General features: G+C 40.6%; 2 protein-coding genes across 13 annotated transcripts in view; one reads left to right on the top strand and one right to left on the bottom strand.

Moving 5' to 3' along the window:
• Nucleotides 1-21741, bottom strand: part of LOC126949689 (uncharacterized) — a 101982-nt gene that overhangs the window by 49261 nt on the left and 30980 nt on the right. The window lies entirely within an intron of this gene.
• Nucleotides 1-21741, top strand: part of CALD1 (caldesmon 1) — a 238412-nt gene that overhangs the window by 196742 nt on the left and 19929 nt on the right. For 7 of the 10 annotated variants that reach the window (XM_050782384.1, XM_050782383.1, XM_050782380.1 and 4 more), the window contains 5 exons: nt 1780-2827; nt 4455-4532; nt 9872-10017; nt 16519-16780; nt 19393-19533. In XM_050782384.1, the coding sequence (XP_050638341.1) occupies nt 1780-2827; nt 4455-4532; nt 9872-10017; nt 16519-16780; nt 19393-19533 (1675 nt within the window). The remainder of the gene's footprint in view (nt 1-1779; nt 2828-4454; nt 4533-9871; nt 10018-16518; nt 16781-19392; nt 19534-21741) is intronic. The other 3 variants (XM_050782387.1, XM_050782388.1, XM_050782386.1) reach the window with 2 other exon arrangements.

Raw genomic sequence — 21741 nt, 5'->3', positions numbered from 1 at the left:
TTTGATATCTACTGGTGATTGTGGTCATGATTTATAAATAGGCAAAGAAATGTTCAATACAGTTTGTTGGTTTCTTAGCATAAGAGTACTTTAATCTGGCTAGCACTCTGGAATTTTGGTGCCTTTTTAAAATTATTAGAATTCAATTGATCCAAATGCCCTCTCTATAGACTTCCCCTTCAATTATAAATTTTTTACATTTGTAGGGACATTTAATCCTTATATGTCTAATTTCATGGACGCAGTATCCTGAAGCAAAAGTAAAGGCCAAGAAAGTTTTAAAGCTAGTTTTTACTATGCTAGTTTTCGTTGTTAAATATGAAATGTGTTTTTCCAAAATTAAGTGAATTTGAACTTCGAAAGGGCCAAGTTTGGTCTGAACTATGAAATTTGATGGAGTTTCTAAACATTGAAAGACAAATTCTTCCAACTCTGGTCCCAGTTCTGGTGTCACATGACTGGTTGTTTCCTGCAAGTAGAAACCAACACCCTGGCTTGGACAGTGTCCCGCATCCTGCAATAGTGAGGGGGGTGATGGACAGCAGTTTAACTTTTGGAGATTTTTTTTCCTTTTAAAAATAAATGTCAAATTTAACTGCCCTTTTTCCACTGTAGAAAAGATGGACAAGAAACCCTTTATTCATGGAAGTCTTGACAAAGAAGGTAGATTGTGTATACATTAGTTAGGGTAATGCTGGCTGCGATAAAGATTAGTACCTCCAAATTGTAAGTTTAGTGCAGTAACACTTACCATTATGCATATTTCTGTCTAGTTGGTGGAACCAGCCACCTGTCTTCTTTTCTCTTGTGGTTCTCAATCCCTAGGGCTTGGCGCTTACTGATCTACCAACAGACAGAGATAGAGAAGACAGGGAGTGCACCTCTGTTTGTTCATTGCCTTGGTTGGGTACTTTGTTTACATTTCATTGGCAGTTATTGGTCACCTGGCCCCGCCTAGGCGCAAAGAAAGGAGATGGTGCAAATTTAATCCTTGAGTGGTGATCACTCCCCCCGACTATGGAAGGAGGAGCAGGAATTGTAAGGGACACTTAGATGTCTCTTCCACTGGGGTCATTGGCATGAGTGTGGAATCTCAACACTGTAATGTACAGTTTCTTCCTCTCAAAGTACCTTGGGAGCCTTCAATCCAGATCAGGAATTCTAGATGACTTGGTGACATGTGAGAATACTACATGACATCGAAGGAATTCACTTATTATTTCAGTTTGATCCTTAAGTTTGAATTCCCCAAGTAGCAAGTCCAGAAACAAAGATTTGACTACAAGTCATTTATTTGTAAGGTGATGCTAGAAACGCTGGTGGGGGTGTGGGAAGGTGAGACAGAAAAGGGAAGGCCACCAAATAAAGGTTGCATGACCAAGCACATCACCACTGGGTATCTGGAGCTTCACTCCACGGGGAAACTCTGAGGTCCAGTGTGGAACACACACCTTGGAGTTTTCCAACTCAAAAAGTGAGGGGTGCTGAGGTATCTAAACACTTAAGGCTCATCAATTTTTGTTTGAAAACTGCTCCCAGGGGACATTAATACCTAAAGCACTTCTGGCATGGGGAGTAGACTCCAGTGCCAGAGAAAGGCTTGCACATGCTGTCAGCTGAAAGCCAGGCAGGCATGTACTAAAATGGTAACGTACTGGGGACATGGGCAGGCTTGGCACTACTGGCATCTGCTGTAGTCCTGGGTGGCACAGGCTGTATGAATGCTGCTGACTGATGAATGAGCAAGCTGTCTTTGGTGTTGTTCTTTCTGTTGTACAGTGTGCCTGACGAGGAGGCCAAGACAACCACCACAAACACTCAAGTGGAAGGGGATGATGAGGCCGCGTTCCTGGAGCGCCTGGCTCGGCGAGAGGAAAGACGCCAAAAACGCCTTCAAGAGGCTCTGGAGCGGCAGAAGGAGTTCGACCCAACAGTAACAGATGCAAGTCTGTCGCTCCCAAGCAAAAGAATGCAAAATGACACAGCAGAAAACGAAACTGCCGAGAAGGAAGAAAAACGTGAAAGTCGCCAAGAAAGATACGAGATAGAGGAAACAGAAACAGTCACCAAGTCCTACCAGAAGAATGATTGGAGGGATGCTGAAGAAAACAAGAAAGAAGACAAGGAAAAGGAGGAGGAGGAAGAAGAGAAGCCAAAGCGAGGGAGCATTGGAGAAAATCAGGTAGAGGTGATGGTGGAAGAGAAAACAACTGAAAGCCAGGAGGAAACAGTGGTAATGTCATTAAAAAATGGGCAAATCAGTTCCGAAGAGCCTAAACAAGAGGAGGAGAGGGAACAAGGTTCAGATGAGATTCCCCATCATGAAAAGATGGAAGAGGAAGACAAGGAAAGAGCTGAGGCAGAGAGGGTAAGGTTGGAAGCAGAAGAAAGAGAAAGAATTAAAGCCGAGCAAGATAAAAAGATAGCAGATGAACGAGCAAGAATTGAAGCAGAAGAAAAAGCAGCTGCCCAAGAAAGAGAAAGGAGAGAGGCAGAGGAGAGGGAAAGGATTAGGGAGGAAGAGAAAAGGGCAGCAGAAGAGAGGCAGAGGATAAAGGAGGAAGAGAAAAGGGCAGCAGAAGAGAGGCAGAGGATAAAGGAGGAAGAGAAAAGGGCAGCAGAGGAGAGGCAGAGGGCCAGGGCAGAGGAGGAGGAGAAGGCTAAGATAGAAGAGCAGAAACGTAACAAGCAGCTAGAAGAGAAAAAACGTGCCATGCAAGAGACAAAGATAAAAGGGGAAAAGGTAGAACAGAAAATAGAAGGGAAATGGGTAAATGAAAAGAAAGCGCAAGAAGATAAACTTCAGACAGCTGTCCTAAAGAAACAGGTACAGTAAACATTTTGCACCAAATGTGTGATGCCTGTGACTTGTGAGAAATGTAATGCACATCTGATTTGGGACTGAGGCCACATGCATATAGCTCACATGCTTGATCATTTGGCAAGCTGTTCATTTTTTCAAGCCATAGCAATACACAAGCATGCGGCAATTGATTGATGGCTGAATATTCAATCAACCAACTTTACTGGGACAGCCAGTAAATTTGGCTGTCCAAAAGACAGAGAGAAATTGATTGCTCTGTGCTTGATTGTTATGAATACCAAAAAAACCGAATTAATCCAAAGATGATAAATGTGGTGGTGGTGTGTTGGCTTCTGATTCTGCACCTGCATCTAAACTCATTCTTTTAATTATCTTTCCTCTATCCATAGGTCTGCATGAGGCAAGAGGCCCTTAACTCCTTACCTCACTCATGGGTTTGATGTTGAATTAAAAAAATGATAAGAGCTGGGGTGGGAAATAGACATGAATAATAATGGTCAGACATTTCATCTTAAGAAGGCAAAAACAGGCTGGGTGCGGTGGCTCACGCCTGTAATCCCAGCACTTTGGGAGGCCGAGGAGGGCGGATCATGAGGTCAGGAGATCAAGACCATCTTGGCCAACATGGTGCAACCCTGTCTCTACTAAAAATACAAAATTAGCTGGGTGTGGTGGCATGTGCCTGTAATCCCAGCTACTCAGGAGGCTGAGGCAGGAGAATCACTTGAAACCGGGAGGCAGAGGTTGCAGTGAGCCAAGATTGTGCCACTGCACCCCAGCCTGGGCAACAGGGCGAGACTCCATCTCAACAACAAAAAAAAAAAAAAAAAAAGAAAGAAAGAAAGAAAAAAAGAAGGCAAAAACAAATACCTGGAAATTAACTGGTAATAAAGAGGGGAAAGGAACTGGTTGGAACCTTTCCTTAAAAAAAATCAAAACCCTGATTTGCCAACATGTAGACCTCAGCTTAATGTAGACTTGCAGAAAGCCATTAATTTAGGGTAGTATCAATGTATAACTGACTGGTAATTAAGAGCATACATGCTTCTTTATTATCTGGGTGACACAAATTCTTGTGGCCTGAGGAAGGGTGGAAATAGTAGGGGGGAAATGTTTGTAAGCTTTGAGAAAGATTTTTTTCTGTCTGCAAGGCTGCATTAAAAGCACTGTACCTAATCACCACCACCACCACACCACCACCAACCCTAAAAAAAGAAAAAAGGAGATGCTTTCACATTCACCTTTCCAGAGCAAATTCTCTGTCACTAAGCCTGCATTGCACTGAAGGTGTCTTTAACTCCTGCTTCTGTATAAGAGGCTCATGAACAAAGCTACAATTGAGATCATGAGCAAAGTGCACCAAACCACACACGAGGTTTGTAAACACACGAGGAGTGCCACATCATGCTAGATTTCAGTAAGCGCAATGGCAGGCACACGAGAAGATGTTGGGGTGGGAAGAAAATAGCCCACCTTGCTGTTTAGAACCACTGTGCTGTGAGCGCTGAGACGGCAGAAGAGAAGCCATCCCATGCAGCACGTGCAAAGCGATCTGAGCACCCTGTCACTCTTGTAAACTAGAAAGGGCTTCTTTTACTTGTATGACCTTACCATTCTTGAAAATAAAAAGGGAGAAGAGAAGGGAGCTAAAGTGCAAGCTAAAAGAGAAAAGCTCCAAGAAGACAAGCCTACCTTCAAAAAAGAGGAGGTAAATATGATTGAGAAGTAATGATCGTAAAGCAACAGAAAAAGCAGTCAGTGTTCCAAGATATCTCAGGTCTGATGATCTCAAAATTGTAACCCCATATCCAGTGTATTTCAAGCCATGACTCACAATCCATTAAATAGTAAGATCAGCTTAGAGTGTCTCAAAATTAATTAAATGTATCAGTCAGCATTTTTCAAAAAATGAAATGGATAGAAAGCATCATAGGGCACTGTAGGTAGTAAGTATTGCATTGTCATGTAAATTGTCTTTTTTTCTGTGGGACACCATCAAAAAGACTTGAAAAACACTGCTGGAATCAATTTATCCTGCTTTCTAGTCTTCTGAATGCTAATTTTTTTCCTTGAGCCATTCTACTTTCATTTCAATCATGAAATATTTCCAACTGGCCTTGATTAATGCTTTAACTTTTCAAAGGAAAAACACCCATACACATCTCAGTAGAAAATTTGATGAACTGAAGATGATATTTGGTTTTCAAAAAGAAAAGTTTGGCCAAATGTTCTGCATTGCATTTCTGAGGCACACACAGGAGCAGGTGCCAGGGTGTTTGACTGTAGGTAAGTGAACAAGGAGCTCTACAGATAGAATGGCACGGGATTTGACAGTAGTCAGAACACCACATCAGAACACCTGATTGCATTTCAACTCTGGTGCTGTGTTTGCCCCAAATAATCTTAAAAATTGTGACTATATCGAATAAGTTCACAATATTTGCTAGAATGTGGTGAAACTGAATTATTAGAAGTAGGAAGACCCGAAGTTCTTCACCAAGAGACTGGTGAGGTGATTTGTGGCCAACAAGCTCCAACCCACATGGACTGTTGCTACATTTCTGTGCCTATCATGGCATCTATTAAGAAAGCTAAAAATCTTAAACAGAAATCCATATTTAGAAAACAGGTGACCAGATTAAATAGGGGGTGGATTATTTTCTTAAATATGTTTTGTCAATTTCACGTGAAAAATGAAAACCCCCAGTTCACATTACATATTACATTTCTGTTAAGATGTATGTTCCTCTGTTTCTAACAGAAGTTGCGGTGGTTTGGAATTGAAAATTGAATATGAGCACAGGCCATATAAAGGAAGGAGAAAGTGTAAATGCCAATAATAGGAAAACTGCATTTAGCTCTCATGAGGCAGTCAAGGAAATCATTCACTGAACATGTTGGGAAACACTTTTCATTTAGTGACCAAATGCCTACAAATTCATTTACAAAAAAGAAAAATGAAAATTACCTCAGAACTAAACTCAGAAATATGTCCCACATGGGTTCTTGTAGTGTTTCTTGGTGAATGTCTTTATAGAAGAAAGAAGTGGGCATGAAATGATGACTCAGTAATTAAACACGTGGGGGAAGGGAGGCTGTAGAAAACACTGGAGTCTGTATTTAAAATTTCATTCAGTTCACTAAAATGGGATTTGTTTTTACTGACCAAAGCTTTCTGTACCTATGTAGAGTGTCTGAGAACTAGAAGGGCCCATCAGTTGCCACTCGGATGATCCTTTTGTCTCTTTTCAGATAAGGCCCCAGTTCAACAGCATCCTTGGTGTCAATCAGATACTCCCAGGAATGACTGAGCCCTGCCCTTTTCCCCAGTTGCCCCTCAGCACATTCCAGCCAGTTCCAAAACATTTGGCCTGTTTTTGACACAAGGCCAGATAAGCTACTCAAACTGGTTAAAAAAAAAAGAAAAAGAAAGAAAACAAATCCCATCTATGTTCCTTTTTTAACATTGTGTACATAACCTGCTGGTCGAAAGACTAGGTTTTCCCCTTTCCAGCTAGTTGTGTTGTTCTTTTATGTAGACAGCTTTAAATCATGTTTACATGATTCAGCCATTTTAAACAACCTCTTCCTATTTTTTTTTTCCTTTTTGTTCAAAAAAAAAAAAGAAAGCAACTAACTAAAACCTTTCCTTTCAAGGATTTATGCAGCATAGGATAGGGCAACCACAAGTAAACACAAACATCACGTGAGCCTTCTTAGAGAAAACATTTCCAGAAATCACTCCAATGTCTTAAAAAACACACAAAATAAAACCCGTCTTTCTCCACTGCAGTTTAACTGTGGCAATGAGTTGCAGACGATCACCAACATTGAAACTTAATTTAGCTTTTTTTCTCTCTTCTCCAATTATAAAAAGTCTCTTTTTAGTTCTTCATGCAGGAGCTATTTTATTTCTTTTCTGGCTTCTAACAGGAAAACAGTTTCTAGCAGAGCGGCTCCTGAGGTATTGAAAGTGATGTTTGTGTCATGCGGATTAACCCTTCCCAAATATTGGTGCGCATGCAAATCACCTGGGAGTCTTAAATGCAGAATCTGATTCCATGAGGTCCATGTTGTCCGTGAACCAAACTTTCAGTAGTGAGGAGTCTAGAAGACGTCCATGTTATAGAAATTGAACCCAGGAAAGGATTTGGGGCTTCTGAAGCTAGCAAAAGCACGTTACACCCAGCCTGAGGAAACAGTAGCTACACCCAGCTCTTGTTGCTATTCTGGAACCAAATAATGCAAAATATGCTCGAGACACATCTCAGTCCTTGCTCACTTGACTTTCTGACTGTCTCTCTGGCACAGGGGCCTGTCACTTGAATTCCCATCCCCCACCTCATCCCCATGTGTTATTCCACTGGATATCCCAAGTATCTAGATTTCCAAAACCCAAATGATCACATTTGGCCAGAGCCTTTCTTTTGAGTATGCTAATGTTATCTGTGTATGAAGCACACAAACTCTTTTAGGATACGCGGCTACCTATTAATCCTTCAGCACAGATGTTCTCCATGGTAACATTCTGACCTATAAGATCTAATGCCTTTCCCAGAGGGCTCAGAATCCCATGAGTTTGGTTAAATCTGCCATAACATCTAAAAAAAATGTAAAGGCTCTATGAAATTACTTTATTTATTCATTTCCCAGAAAGAGAAAATAATTTTCAGTTGAACTCAAATCATCATTATTACATTGACAATGTTTCTAAGGTTTTCCATAAAGAATATAAGCCTGCCATCCACTGTAGCCTTTGCCAATAAAGGCAGAGCTTGAAAAACAGGGGAATTTTTTTTCTGTTAGACATATATCGTCTTACAAATCTACTTTAAACACTTTTGGGACCAGTAAATCAGATATAATACATTTGGGGAGAATGGAAATTTTTCTGACTGCAACATAGGAGAAACGAGTTAAAAGGGAATGTCTCCATGCATAGTGCTCCACAGACCGTGAGCTCCTACTCAGAATTTGTTTCATGGTTATCCCTAAAATGGGTTTCCCTCACATTTGGAGCCACAGATAATTCTTAACCAGAACATAAACTCCAGTGTCTGGATTTTGGGGCTAAGTCTAACAATGGTAGGCCAAAATGAGAATATATTTTGTTTCCTCCTTCCTGTCCAATGAATACTGATGTATTCTTGGGGAAGGACAGCCATCAGGGAGCCACAGTGAAGCTGTCATTCAAGCTATGAGCTTGTTCCTTTTTTCTGTAGCCTCTCATGACCCATGAGGAGCCAAGAGGGAAATGACAGGATGAAAAATTCAGAAGGAATCCTCTGGTGCAACCACATTTTTTCACGTTTGTGGTACCAGCATCCCAGAGCAGTCAGGTGATTTGTCTAAGTAACACAACTACTTTGTTGTCAGCACTGGAGCCAAAAGTCAGGTTTCTTGATTTACAGACAAAGCTCTTGGAGAGAATGGCAAAGTACAGCCCCCATTTTCAGCGTGTCCGAGGGACATCCTAGGTATATACCCCATGGTGAAAGATTGAAGTCTTAACTAACTAGGACAGCATAGTAGTGAATCCCTAGTAATTAATCAGATAATACCCAAAGATGACAAATGACTTAAAACATATCAATAAAGAGCAAAAAACAGTGCTCTGCTTTGTAAAACATGCACTTTAGGCCAAGTGCGGTGGCTCACACCTGTAATCCCAGCACTTTGGGAGGCTGAGGCGGATCGATCACTTGAGGTCAGGAGTTTGAGATCAGCCTGGCCAACATGGTGAAACCCGTTCTCTACTAAAAAGTACAAAAATTAGCTGGGTGTGGTGTTGCATGCCTGTAATCCCAGCTACTCATGATGTGACGCGGGAGAATCCCTTGAACCCGGGAGGCGGAGGTTGCAACGAGCTGAGATCACACCACTGCACTCCAGCCTGGGCAACAGAGCAAGACTCTGTCTCTAACAAAAAAAAAAAAAAAGCACTTTAGAAGTAAATCTTCACAGGGTATCTGAAGAATAGGTGAGAAGAGGTGAGTGATCAGGTCAGGATAGAACCTCCTAGCACCTAACATCCTGAGTTCTTACGGCCTACCCTTCCTCTGTGGGTTTCTTTAGAATGCTCGTGCTTTGTAACTGTCTTGAAAAGAACCATTGTGAATGCACCTCACCTGTTTTCACACGCATCTGTTAAGAATGGATGAGATGATATAAGTGAAGTAATTTGAATTCCTTTACCCCTTCCCCCAAAAAAGCTATGTAAATTCATTTTACTTTTAAATAATCTGTCTCATTTACTGTAAGAAACACAAAATCCACAAAATATGAAAGCTAACACCTGCCCTCCATATATCATCTTCCTATGTCTCCCACCACAACCACAAAACTACTTCCAGAGAACTAAATTTTTATTGACAATGGAAATCAAGGTAAACCCTGGAATTTTTCCTATTCCATTCTAACTTTAATGGTTTAGATGACTACAGACATGTTCTCACAGACCCCACATATCTTTGGATCCTCCTGCTAAAGATAGGGTTAGTAAGTGTCCCGTCCTTGGGACATAATTTACTCAGTTGATTAACATACTGGTCTTTGCCAGAACTGGCCTGGCAGATCTAGCTAAACTGGAAGGTTTCCTTTTCTTCCTTTCACATTTGTGTCTTTCTCACAGATTCTCTCTCCATCCAGGAAGAAACCTGTCTAAGCAACGTGGTCATTCTTCCCTCAAAGCCACCCTAATAATTGCTCTTCCCAGTGGGAACTGCAAACACTTACTTTTACATGAAGTTCCCACAACGTCATGGTTTCCAAACAATAGTACTACCACTGCTCTTGAAAATAAAAACCCCAGTGAGATCAGGGATGATCTTACCTTCTTAAAATTGTGGTAAAGGTGTTTGTTCACAGGCTAAAGGACCATAGCTCATTCTCTAAGAATTTCACCTGATTCCAACTCTACCACATCTGAGTGGTTTCTTTCTGAGTTTTCTGCCTTCCTAACAATTTTGGGTCTTATTTGATGACACCAACCAAGACCTAATAAGATTTTTCTTGTTCTGTTTCTTCCTGATATGTACTGTTGGTTAGATCAAAGATGAAAAGATTAAAAAGGACAAAGAACCCAAAGAAGAAGTTAAGAGCTTCATGGATCGAAAGAAGGGATTTACAGAAGTTAAGTCGCAGAATGGAGAATTCATGACCCACAAACTTAAACATACTGAGAATACTTTCAGGTAAGAAGTAGCAACTAGTTAATAGTAACTGTGTTCACATGCAAAAAAATTTTAAAATGTCAGTCTTCCCATCCTGTGCTTCCAGACAGAAACGTGCTAAACAGGCAGCATGCTTTTGTTGTGAGGTCATTAGCCATTGTCTTAGAGATACTCAGTCAGCAGGTCCAGTTCTCTTATCACTAACAGAAGACCAGCAGTCACCGCTCAGACAGGGCTTAGTCTGCTTTTCCTATTATTTTGAAAGGCAGATCATGCTTGGCATCCATGTTTTTGTTCACTGACCTTTTGTGAGATGAGTGTATTAGAAAACATTATGACTGGGATTCATATCATTCAATGAATCTCTATATGGTCTGACCACCTTCCTAAGAGACCTTTCTCAGTACCATTTTCAAGAATGCGTTTTCTAAAGGTTGTAAATAAATACTGCGTAAGACTAAGATTGTTTTGTGGTGAAATACTTGGGAAACATTGAATTAAGCTAAATTCATCAGATTTCTTTACCACATGACTTTGAAGGCCCTTCATGCTCATTTGCATTGGAAGTCTCTAAGAGGGAGTGAGAGGGTATGGACAGACTGCTCTATTTTATACAGTTTGGAAAAACTCTCTTGTATAGCTTGAGCTTTCCCCTCAACATAACCCCCTACCCCATCAAATTGAAAATCTGGGCAACTGATTATCAGACAGATGAGACCAGTATATTCAGGTAAATCCTCATTTCTAAATATAGTCGAATCCTGAGAGCTCTCTGCCAGTTTTGTAGAAGAACTTGAGGTGCAGACACCGGGCTGGCTACGTGATTCCTGTGCTCCTTCCCCACAAAACACTCCCTCCAACCACTGGGGCCGAATTCCAACCTCTGTTACGTCACTGGTTGCTGTGCCAGATGTGCTGGAGAAGAGTCTTGGGTTCCTGCAATGTGGATTTCCCTGGGCTTGTTCCTTGGCTGCAGCCTTGCCTAGAGACCCTGTTTTTCTGAACACTTCAAATAAGAAAGTCATCAGGCAGGTATGAGGGAGAAATTTGACATGCTCCTCACACCAAAGCCTTTGTAATATTCAAAAGCAGGCGGAGCTACTAGTGATGGACATTTCAATCTCATCCAAGAGGCTAAGGTGGATAAATACAGTTGCCCCAAAACAATTTTTCTATACATAAATTTGAGCAGAAACCTACCCATGTTTATCCAAAGGAGAACCTAAAGCACACAGAAGAAAAGGTGTACGTAAAAGATCTAAATAAAATAATGAAGGTGTAAGAAAGGTAGAATCTATAGATATTACTTGGGATTGCCAAGAGAATAGATGTGAAAATTAAGTTTATTGAACATCCATAGAAAATCTACAAAGCAAGTTGATTCAGGTTGGTAAGTTGAGTCTAAAACTTGCTGAAGTGCCTGTAGTTTAATGTTTTAATGCCCTAGAATAGTGTTAGGTTCATGAAAAGTATTCAATGAATATTACCTAATATTATAATTTTTTAATTAATAGTTTAAAATACATCTTGTAAGCATAAGGTTCTTTTAAGGTGTAAGTTTTTTGTTAAGAGAAATAACATTGAAAAAAATCTGTCAGTACTGTTTAACAATTAGCATACTTGCCAACAAGCTTCAGTCAAAGCTCAAGTTAATAATTAACATGCCTATTGTGTAGAAATCCAAAAAGCTGGGTAATTTGAAGGGAGGAATAGTCACAAGGGATGGTGACAAGTTAAGTGCTAAGAACCCTTACATGTGACTCTGGCCTTAATTTTTCTATTTTGGACAGGAAAAAAAAATACCTAGGAACAAGCTGCTACCATATTATTTATTTTTATTTAGCCACCAACATATGTGAGTTTTAGTTTCAATTAGAAGTTCATGCTGACTGAAGCAGAGAAGTACAGTTTTGCTCCATATACATATAAAATGAGAAGAGAGGAAGAGAGTATCAGCCTCTATTTAGATAAGTTTGGTACGTACCAGCTTAACTGAAAACAAGCTGTGTTCTTAATGGTCAAAGGCCTAATACTCATCTTGACTTACACCTAAAGAAGCCAAGGACGGCGCAGGAGAAAGAACTTTATGGAAGAGATTTCCACCTTAAGTGGTACCCTAATGCTGAGGTCGTGCGCATAGGCAGAGGTGGTGTGAACAAAACTTTTGCTCTTATTTTAAGCATAGCTGCTTATGTTTGATTTAATTACTGTTCCCTTTGATATTTGCGTTTTCTTGTAACTCACTTGTTTTCTCTAAAACATGACATAAAAATCTCAATTCAATGAGCAGGATATAGTGATGCAAATTATTACCAAGGGTTTTATAGAAAGTGCAAAATGAAGGGTTTTTTGATTTTTTATTTTTGAAGGTGGGAATTAAAAGATTTTTTCCCGATTATAGAAAAAAAAGTACTCATTATAAAAACGCTCAGAAAATAGAAGAATAAAAATAAGCACTCACCACCACCCAAAGATAACCACCAGTAACACTTTTTCCAGATATTTATCTATGTGTATACTATTCAAGATAAACGCATACCTGTGTTTATTTATACGTAGTATATACATGTGTGTGAGTATACTTACAATTTTACATTGATTCTTGCACTGTGCATAAGAATGTATCATAGCTTGCTTTCTATGCCAATAAATATAAGCCTATAATTAATGATACTAGATTCCACTGGATGGATGTATTATTACTTATTCAGCCAGTCCTTAATGACGGACATATTGATTGTCCAAAATGAAGACTGAGCGACACCTAGTGGAATCCATAGATGTTTCCATAGGCATGTGTTTTGCCGGTTCAGTTCCTGTACAGTAATATGATGAACACAAAGAGAGAGCAAACTCATTTTTGAAAGGAAAGACCCTAAATTGACTGAGAGAGAAGTCACAGGCCTGTGAACCTAGAGGAGCCTGAAAGAGCCTTTGATGACAAGGTTTTGAGGGACCCTTTAACCTTGTTTGAGTTCAAAATAAAAGTTACTTGTAACCGACAAGAGCCTAGGCCAATAGTTCTAAATTTTTTTTTTTTTTTTTTTTTTGATACGGAGTCTCGCTCTGTCGCCCAGGCTGGAGTGCAGTGGCCGGATCTCAGCTCACTGCAAGCTCCGCCTCCCAGGTTTATGCATTTCTCCTGCCTCAGCCTCCCGAGTAGCTGGGACTACAGGCACCCGCCACCACGCCCGCCTAGTTTTTTGCATTTTTTTTAGTAGAGACGGGGTTTCACCAGGTTAGCCAGGATGGTCTTGATCTCCTGACCTCGCGATCCGCCCGTCTCGGCCTCCCAAAGTTAGTTCTAAATTTTTTAACCTAAGCCCTTAGTAAGAAATAAATTTTACATAATGACCCAGTACACGCCTGTGTATGTTTTCATAACTGAAACAAGTGTGTCAAGAAACGGTAGTTTCTTTTGCTGTATGCAGTGCACTCCGATATTTTCTGTTTCTTTTTTTTTAAATGTTGATTACAAACTACTAAATTGACTTTCCGGTCTGCAGCTTGAAAATTATTATTCTGGAGGACACAGTATATTCAGAACTACTTCAGTGTTTAAAAAGCATGATATATAATATACATATATATTATAAAATCAATATTGCACAGTGTATTTCTTGAGACCATTTCTTGTTTTATTCTTTCTCTTGTTCCACAGCTAGAAATACTGTGCCATTCTTTAAATGTAGTACGTGATATTAGGGTGTGGTAATTCTTTCGTTTCTTAGACAAAAATGTCAGGAATAGGATATCTACGTTCACATCTAGTTAAGAATGACCTTACTACTTGCTAATAAGTATTTAAATGGCAAAGCTGTATCTCTGCCTCTTAAAGACTACTTATAACAAGGGCCTTTAAGCCTAAATTAAGCCACTAAATTCTGCTTAGTGAAGCCCCAGGCAAATCCAACTTAGGTGAATTCCGTGTTAGTGAAAATGCTGTATTCCACTGAAGTCCTACTTTGAGTATCAGCATGTTTTAAAATTATCAGTGTTCTAACTGTATCATATAACAAATTTATTAAAGAAACTCAGGGTCACAGTGGGTGCTAATGATGTGTCTCCATCCTTTTATAGATGTGTAAAATACTAAAAATACCGGTTCTGAAATAAAATTTTACCATAAGGACTCTTGGGATAGCATTCTGTCTTAAGTCTTAACATGTTCCCAGTTCTGCAATGCAGTCCCTGTGTATCCTCCTTAATCACAAAATAAAATTCAACATAATTTCAATTTTAATTCTTATTAATATAAAAACGTACCCATTTTCTTTCTGTTTTATAAGCTGTTCTATCTGATGAAGCATTGCTTCTGCTCAGGCACGGAAGGTAGCTAGACCTAGACTGTAGAAACTCTAGAGACAGAGTTTGGAAAGGTTTCTCTGAGACTCTATCCTCAAGGTTTGAGGTGAGAGGTGGAGAGATAGGCTAACATGTTCTATTTCAGTTTATTCATTGTTTCATAACAAAACATATTTAATTTCAGGTATAATTATAGTGACAAGAAGAGTACAACTAAGAGATAAGCATTAGAATCTGATCATGGCTCAACTGCTTTCTAGCTACCAAAAGTTTGAGTATATTATTCTCTCTCTTACCTGTGATTTCCTTGTTTGTAAGATGGGGATAATAAACCTAACCTGACATCTTCCCAGTTATTGTGACTGTTAAATGAAGTAGTGGATATGAAAAGGGTTTAGAAAGCATAAAGAATGACATGTAAGTAATAACCATGTCATACCAAGCTAATTTCATAATTTTAAGTCTGTATAAGGAGTATTCCAGTTGTGTTGGGGTCAAAGAGCATAGAAAATAGACAAATTGCAGCCATAGGTTAATGCAGTCATGAAGGACTTTCCTGGAGCAGCTCTGTAAGAATAGACATAAATCACTGTGTTTAGCTCTTAATCAAGAGGCAATGGGTAATTTCATCTGCCAGAGATCAGCTGCTAGAGTCAAGCTCAAGACAAAGTTGTGGATAGATGGATTTACTTCAGTGCCTCTGCTTAGTTCAGCCACTTTTTCCCATTTGCAGTGCCTGAACCTTTGTGTCTTCCCTCCTGATCCATTACTCCAGGCAGACCCAAGTTAACCAGTAACTTATGGGAAAGGACTAGTAAGGCCACTAGGAGACTTTTGAACTCATTCACAAGTAACGTTTTGCACTACATGCCTTCCTTTCTAATAACAACTAATATTTATACTGTAGATGATATATAAATCATAGTATATCAGTATGATATCTATCATATTGATATAATACATAATCCCATGCAACTCGCAGAGGTAAATAGAATAAATAGTATTTGCCCCATTTTTCCATGTTGTAGCATGTATCTTTTTTTAAAACTGTGGTAAAAACAAACATAACCTAAAATTTACCATCTTAAGCATTTTTAAATGTACAGTTAAGTAGTGTCAGGCATACAGATCTCCAAAACTCTTTTCATCTTGCAAGACTGAAAGACGACACCCATTAAACAACAACTCTATTTCCTACCACCACCCACGCTCTGCCTCTGGTAACTACAGTTCTATTTCTGTCTCTATGAATTTGACTACTTTAGATCCCTCATACACGTGGACTCACACAGTATTTGTATGATTTCTGTGACTGGCTTATTTCACTTAGCATAATATCTTCAAGATTTATCCACGTCATAACAGGTAACAAGATCTCCTTCCTTTTTATTTATTTTTTTATTTTTTTATTTTTTTTTGAGACGGAGTCTTGCTCAGTCACCCAGGCTGGAGTGCGGTGGCGCGATCTCGGCTCACTGCAAGCTCCGCCTCCCGGGTTCTCGCCATTCTCCTGCCTCAGCCTCCCGAGTAGCTGGGACTACAGGAGCCCGCTACTACGCCCGGCTAGTTTTTTGTATTTTTAGTAGAGACAGGGTTTCACCGTGTTAGACAGGATGGTCTCGATCTCCCGACCTCGTGATCCGCCCGTCTCGGCCTCCCAAAGTGCTGGGATTACAGGCTTGAGCCACCGCGCCCGGCCTCGATCTCCTTCCTTTTTAAGTCTGAATAATATTCCATGGAACGGCTGACCCACCTTTTATTTATCCACTCCTGCCATGATGGACACTTGGGTTGCGTCAGTCTCTTGGTCCTTGTAAATAGTGCTGCTGTGAACACGGGTATACAAATATCTCTTCAAGACCCTGCTTTCCATTCTTCTAGATGTGTATCAGAAGTGGGATTGCTGGATCACGTGGTAGTTCTCTTGTTGATTTTTTGAGGAACCTCCATACTGTTTCCATAGCAGCTGCACAACTTTACAATCCCATTTTGCGGTGCATATTTGTCCCATTTTACAGCTGAGGAAACGAAGCGCAAGTGGCAGAGCAGAGGCTCCCATTCAGACTCTGTGACTCCAGGCAGATCCCTTCCCCAGCCTACCCCTTGGGCAGTGGGGATTTGGTCTGGGATGCAAAAGCCGCAGACCGACCTCCCGTTCCTCCAGGGAGACTACAGGCAAAAGCATGTAAACCCCTTTCCATTGCCCCCAAACCACAGCCGCCCTGGAGGGAGGGCCAGCGTGGACACCAAGGAGGCTGAAGGCGCCCCCCAGGTGGAAGCCGGCAAAAGGCTGGAGGAGCTTCGTCGTCGTCGCGGGGAGACCGAGAGCGAAGAGTTTGAGAAGCTCAAACAGAAGCAGCAGGAGGCGGCTTTGGAGCTAGAGGAACTCAAGAAAAAGAGGGAAGAGAGAAGGAAGGTCCTGGAGGAGGAAGAGCAGAGGAGGAAGCAGGAGGAAGCCGATCGAAAACTCAGAGAGGAGGTAAGGTGGGCGCTAGCCCCCTGAGAACGTTGCACGAGAAAATTCCCTGGTGCCATGCGGCTGCTCTTTTGAGCATGGGCTCTCAAAAATATTTTTTAAGAATAATAAACTTAACATGTGCTAGTTACGGTTCTAAAACTTGTAGACATATTAATTTGTCCACTGCTTCTAAGAACTCGCTGACGTGGGTACTTATCCCCATTTTACAGATGAGAAAACTGAGGCACAGAGAAGTTTGTTGTTTGTTTGTTTCTTGGTTTTGTAATTTTCCCGAGGTCTCCCTTGTGTTAACCCATTACCCTTTACTGCCTCTCAAAAGGGAAAAGTTAGAAAGCTGAGAAGGATGAAAGGTCTGCAAATTAGTTACCAGAATGAAGTTATGAGATACTTCTTTTCTAATAGTTGGAGAGTTTTTATAGAGAAGATTTTATTTATTTATTTATTTATTTATTTATTTATTTATTTATTTATTTATTTTAATGAGCAAGTAAGTACATTAGCATGTAAATAGGCAGGGACAGTATCTGCATTGTTCATTACTGTGTACCCAGGACCCCATACCCGTGCCTGACATGCAGGAGGAACCCCATCATTATAAACAGATGAATTTGTTTCATCTTTTAAGACAGAGCTAAAAACAGCAGATAAAGTTACAAGGAGGAACATTTTGGCTCAGCATATGAAATAATGTGTAACCAACTACAACTTACAGCACTACAGGTTACAAAGTGCATTCTTTCCTTTCATCCTGAGGTATGTTGTTCTCATTTTATGGGCAAAGAAACCAGGAATCAAATAGTTTGAGTGACTTATTTGAAGATTGTTGACTAATACATGGTAGAATCAGTATGGAGACCCTGCTTTTCCAACTCAGAGCCTAGAGCTTTTGAAATAGCGATCTTCCATCATTCAAAATATGAAAGGAAAAAAAAAAACTTTCAATGGCATTTTGACATGGATCCTATGCAAAATTTTCTGGAACTGTACGGAAAATTTGGATACATTATTTTGAGGTCTCTTGTAACTCCAACTTTCAATGAGCCAATTACCTTTGGTTGGGAAGTAATCAGGATGATAGAGTTTTGGAGTTACACACACCCAGGTTTCTTTTTTTTTCTTCTTCTTTTTTTTTTTTTTAGATGGAGTCTGGCTCTGTCACCCAGGCTGGAGTGCAGTGGTGCAATCTCGGAACACACCCAGTCTTCTAACTCTGCCACTAACAAGCTAGGGCCTTGGGAAATTTGGACTACTCTGTGTCTTTTCCTTCCTACTTTGCAGGATTCTTCCAATAATTTAATAGATCATTGTGCTCCCAGTGCCTAGCACATTCTAGGCACTCAAAAATCGGTAGATATCATTATTGCCATCATTGTTATTATGATTATTATTCAGAGGAGGAGAGTATCAGGAAAGGCTGAAGGGAAATCGTGAAGTCTTAGAACTGGATTGGACCTAGGAGATTATTTGGGCTAAACTACGAAACACAGGATCCTTCTACGGCATCCTTTAACAGAAGAACATCTAGTTGCTGCTTGAGAACATGCAGTGATAATGATCTCACAGTTTAAGAACTACCAAAGACTACATAAATCTCTCAGAAAATCAAGCTGTGCAACTTGATCAGAGCCCTGAATTGTTTGTCTGATAGAGAAGACAGAGTATTCTAGACTAGGAATGAAGACACAGAGGGGTTAATGAGACAGTCTGTAAACATTTACGTTTGCACCACTATGGTGCAGTGTCTACAGTATTTCAGGTTTGTCAAACCATCTAAAATTATATATTCACCTGAAGTGGGGAGCAACCATAAAATCACCTCTTATACTATCTGGCAAATACAGTACCGCAGATTTAGATAGCTTTTCACATAAGTTATTTATTTGTCTTCACAACACAACTCTCCTAGGATGTAGGTAGAAGGAATATTCATATTCCTTTTACATATACAGAAGTGTGAGGTCATTGTTAATGACCCACAGGACAGTGGTGATTATGTGTCGCCCTATGGGAAATCACCATAATGAGTGTTAGTCTAAGCCAGGGGTGTCCGCTCTTTTGGCTTCCCTGGGTCACATTGGAAGAAGAAGAATTGCCTTGGGCGACACATAAAATACACTAATACTAATGATTGCTGATGAGCTGAAAAAACAAAACAAAACAAAAAACAAAGATGTCTCATAATGTTTTAAGAAAGTTTACGAATTCGTTGGGCCACATTCAAAGCCATCCTGGGCATCATGTGGCCCCTAGGCTGTGGGTTGGACAAGCTTGGTCTAAGCATTTTACATGTGCTTTCTCACTGAGTCCTCACAAAAGCCCTATAAAATGAGTACTATTGTTATCCCTGTTTTACAGATGAAGAAATGAGCCACAGAGCAGATAAATAACATGGCCAAGGTCAGGCCGTTGGAAAGTAGCACCACCAGAATGCAAATACAGGCAGCTCGACTCCAGCTCTCAGGCTAAACCTCTGGTGACCACCTAGAAGGGGAGTGTCCAGCCTGCGGCCTGAGTCTGCTGCTTCTCCTGACTGTGCTCTCTCTCCTACAGCACTCTTCTCTTTGGCTGTGAAGCTGGTACTGATGCCTCGTTATTTGTTCTTTCTCTCTTAGGAAGAGAAGAGGAGGCTAAAGGAAGAAATTGAAAGGCGAAGAGCAGAAGCTGCTGAGAAACGCCAGAAGATGCCAGAAGATGGCTTGTCAGACGACAAGAAACCATTCAAGTGTTTCACTCCTAAAGGTTCATCTCTCAAGGTATTTTTTTTTCCCCCAGAAAACCTCTATTAGAATATGATAGAAACTGGATTTTAGCCCCTTGTTTAGTTATTGATTATTCAGGGCCTTTGCTTCATTTATCTTTTTGCTATCCTTCCATGTTAATCTGTTCAGGCTGCTATAACAAAATACTTTAGACTGGGGCCAGGTGCGGTGGCTCATGCCTGTAATCCTAGCACTTTGGGGGGCCAATGTGGGCAGATCACCTGAGGTCAGGAGTTCGAGACCAGCCTGGCCAACATGGTGAAACCCCACCTCCACCAAAAAATTCAAAAATTAGCCGGACGTGGTGGCACGCACCTATAATGATCCCAGCTACTTGGAAGGCTTAGGCAGGAGAATCACTTGAACCCAGGAGGTGGAGGTTGCAGTGAGCCGAGATCATACCACTACACTCCAGCCTGGGCAACAGAGCAAGACTCTGTCTCAAAATTTATCACTCACAGTTCTGGAGGCTGGGAAGTCAAAGATCAAGGTGCCAGCAGATGTGGTGTCTAGTGAGGGCCTATTCCTCAAAGACAGCACCTTCTCCCTGTGTCTTCACATGGTGGAAGGAGAAGGGGAGAAAACAGGCTCCCTTAGGCCTCTTTTATAAGGGCACTAGTCCCATTCACAGGGGCCCCACCCTCATTACCCAGTTACCAACCAAAGGTCTTGCCTCTTGGTACCAACACATCAAGGATTCAGTTTCAACATATAAATGTTGGACCATAGCACCTCCTTTCAGCTGTTTCACAGCTTCTCTTTGTTTACAACATATGGAAAGGAGAGACAGTAGTGAAATTTTTAATCTGTTATTTATTACATGCTTTGGCATACATTAAAATGACATTCGGTGATTATCTCTGAATTTTACTGATCCACATTCTCCATGTACCTCATTCCTTTGAGCAACTGAGAATAGAAACATTTAAAATTTATAAAATGGGAAAGTATATTTTAAAAGTTTAAGCTGCTTTTCATGCTAGCTGTTCATTTCTTCTTTGTCATGATTAAAAGCCAGCTGGAAACGATACAGGTGCAAATTTTAAAGCAATTATTATGGGAGGAGGTGAAATGTGACTTGGAGAGGGTCCTTTTCCAGGATGGCTTTGGTCCTATGACAGCCTTCAGGGAACACAGCTCCTATTTGATGTAAAACAGAGTGCTGCCAGGACAACAGAGAAGGAGCAGGAATCAGCTGAGTCAGGTAGATGATAGAATAGTTGAGATGTAGGGAAAACACAGTGGACTCAAGAAAGTAGCATCCTTGATTTAATATCAGTCCACCATTATTGCCAGTGGTGATTTCTTTGAGGATTAACATCACTGAGCATCTAGCACAGTGCTTTACATCATATTGAAGATACTTAATAAAAATTTGTTAAATGATGAATAAATGAATGAATCTTCAGAGATTGGAACCTTTAACATTTCATTTTCCATCAACCTAGCTAGGTTATAAAGCATCAACAATGGGCAAAGCCATGATAGAATTATGCCCAGGTCTGGCCAGGCACAGTGGCTCACACCTGTGATCCTAGCACTTTGGGAGGCTGAGGCAGGTGGATCACCTGAGATCAGGAGTTCTAGACCATCCTGGCCAACCTGGTGAAACCCCATCTCTACTAAAAACACAAAAATTAGCTAAGCATGGTGGTGCACACCTGTAATCCCAGCTATTTGGGAGGCTGAGGCAGGAGAACCACTTGAACTTGGGAGGCAGAGGTTACAGTGAGCTGAGATAGTGCCACTGCACTCCAGTCTATGCAAAAGAATGAGACCCTGTCTCTAAAAAAACAAAAAAGGAATCATAGCGAGGTCTGGATGGTTAATTATGTACATATGTATAAGGTTATATCAAGTGGCACACCAAAATGACCAAAAGCTGCTTACATTTTACAGTTATTACTTGTTCCACATGAAAATAAGAATTTTTAAATCCCCAAATAACTTCACTTAGTCTTTTTTTTTTTTTTTTTTTTTTTTTGAGATGGAGTCTCGCCCTGTAGCCCAGGCTGGAGTGCAGTGGCATGATCTTGGCTTACTGCAACTTTCACCTCCCAGGTTCAAGCAATTCTTCTGTCTCAGCCTCTCAAGTAGCTGGGAGTACAGGCGCACGCCACCACATCCGGCTAATTTTTGTATTTTTAGTAGAGATGGGGATTTCACCATATTGGCCAGGCTGGTCTCGAACTCCTGACCTCA

Source organism: Macaca thibetana, chromosome 3 (assembly GCF_024542745.1).
Source record: "Macaca thibetana thibetana isolate TM-01 chromosome 3, ASM2454274v1, whole genome shotgun sequence".
NCBI classification, from domain to species: Eukaryota; Metazoa; Chordata; class Mammalia; order Primates; family Cercopithecidae; genus Macaca; species Macaca thibetana.
Note: the sequence above shows the minus strand (reverse complement) of the source record. Positions and strands in the feature narration are given on the sequence as shown.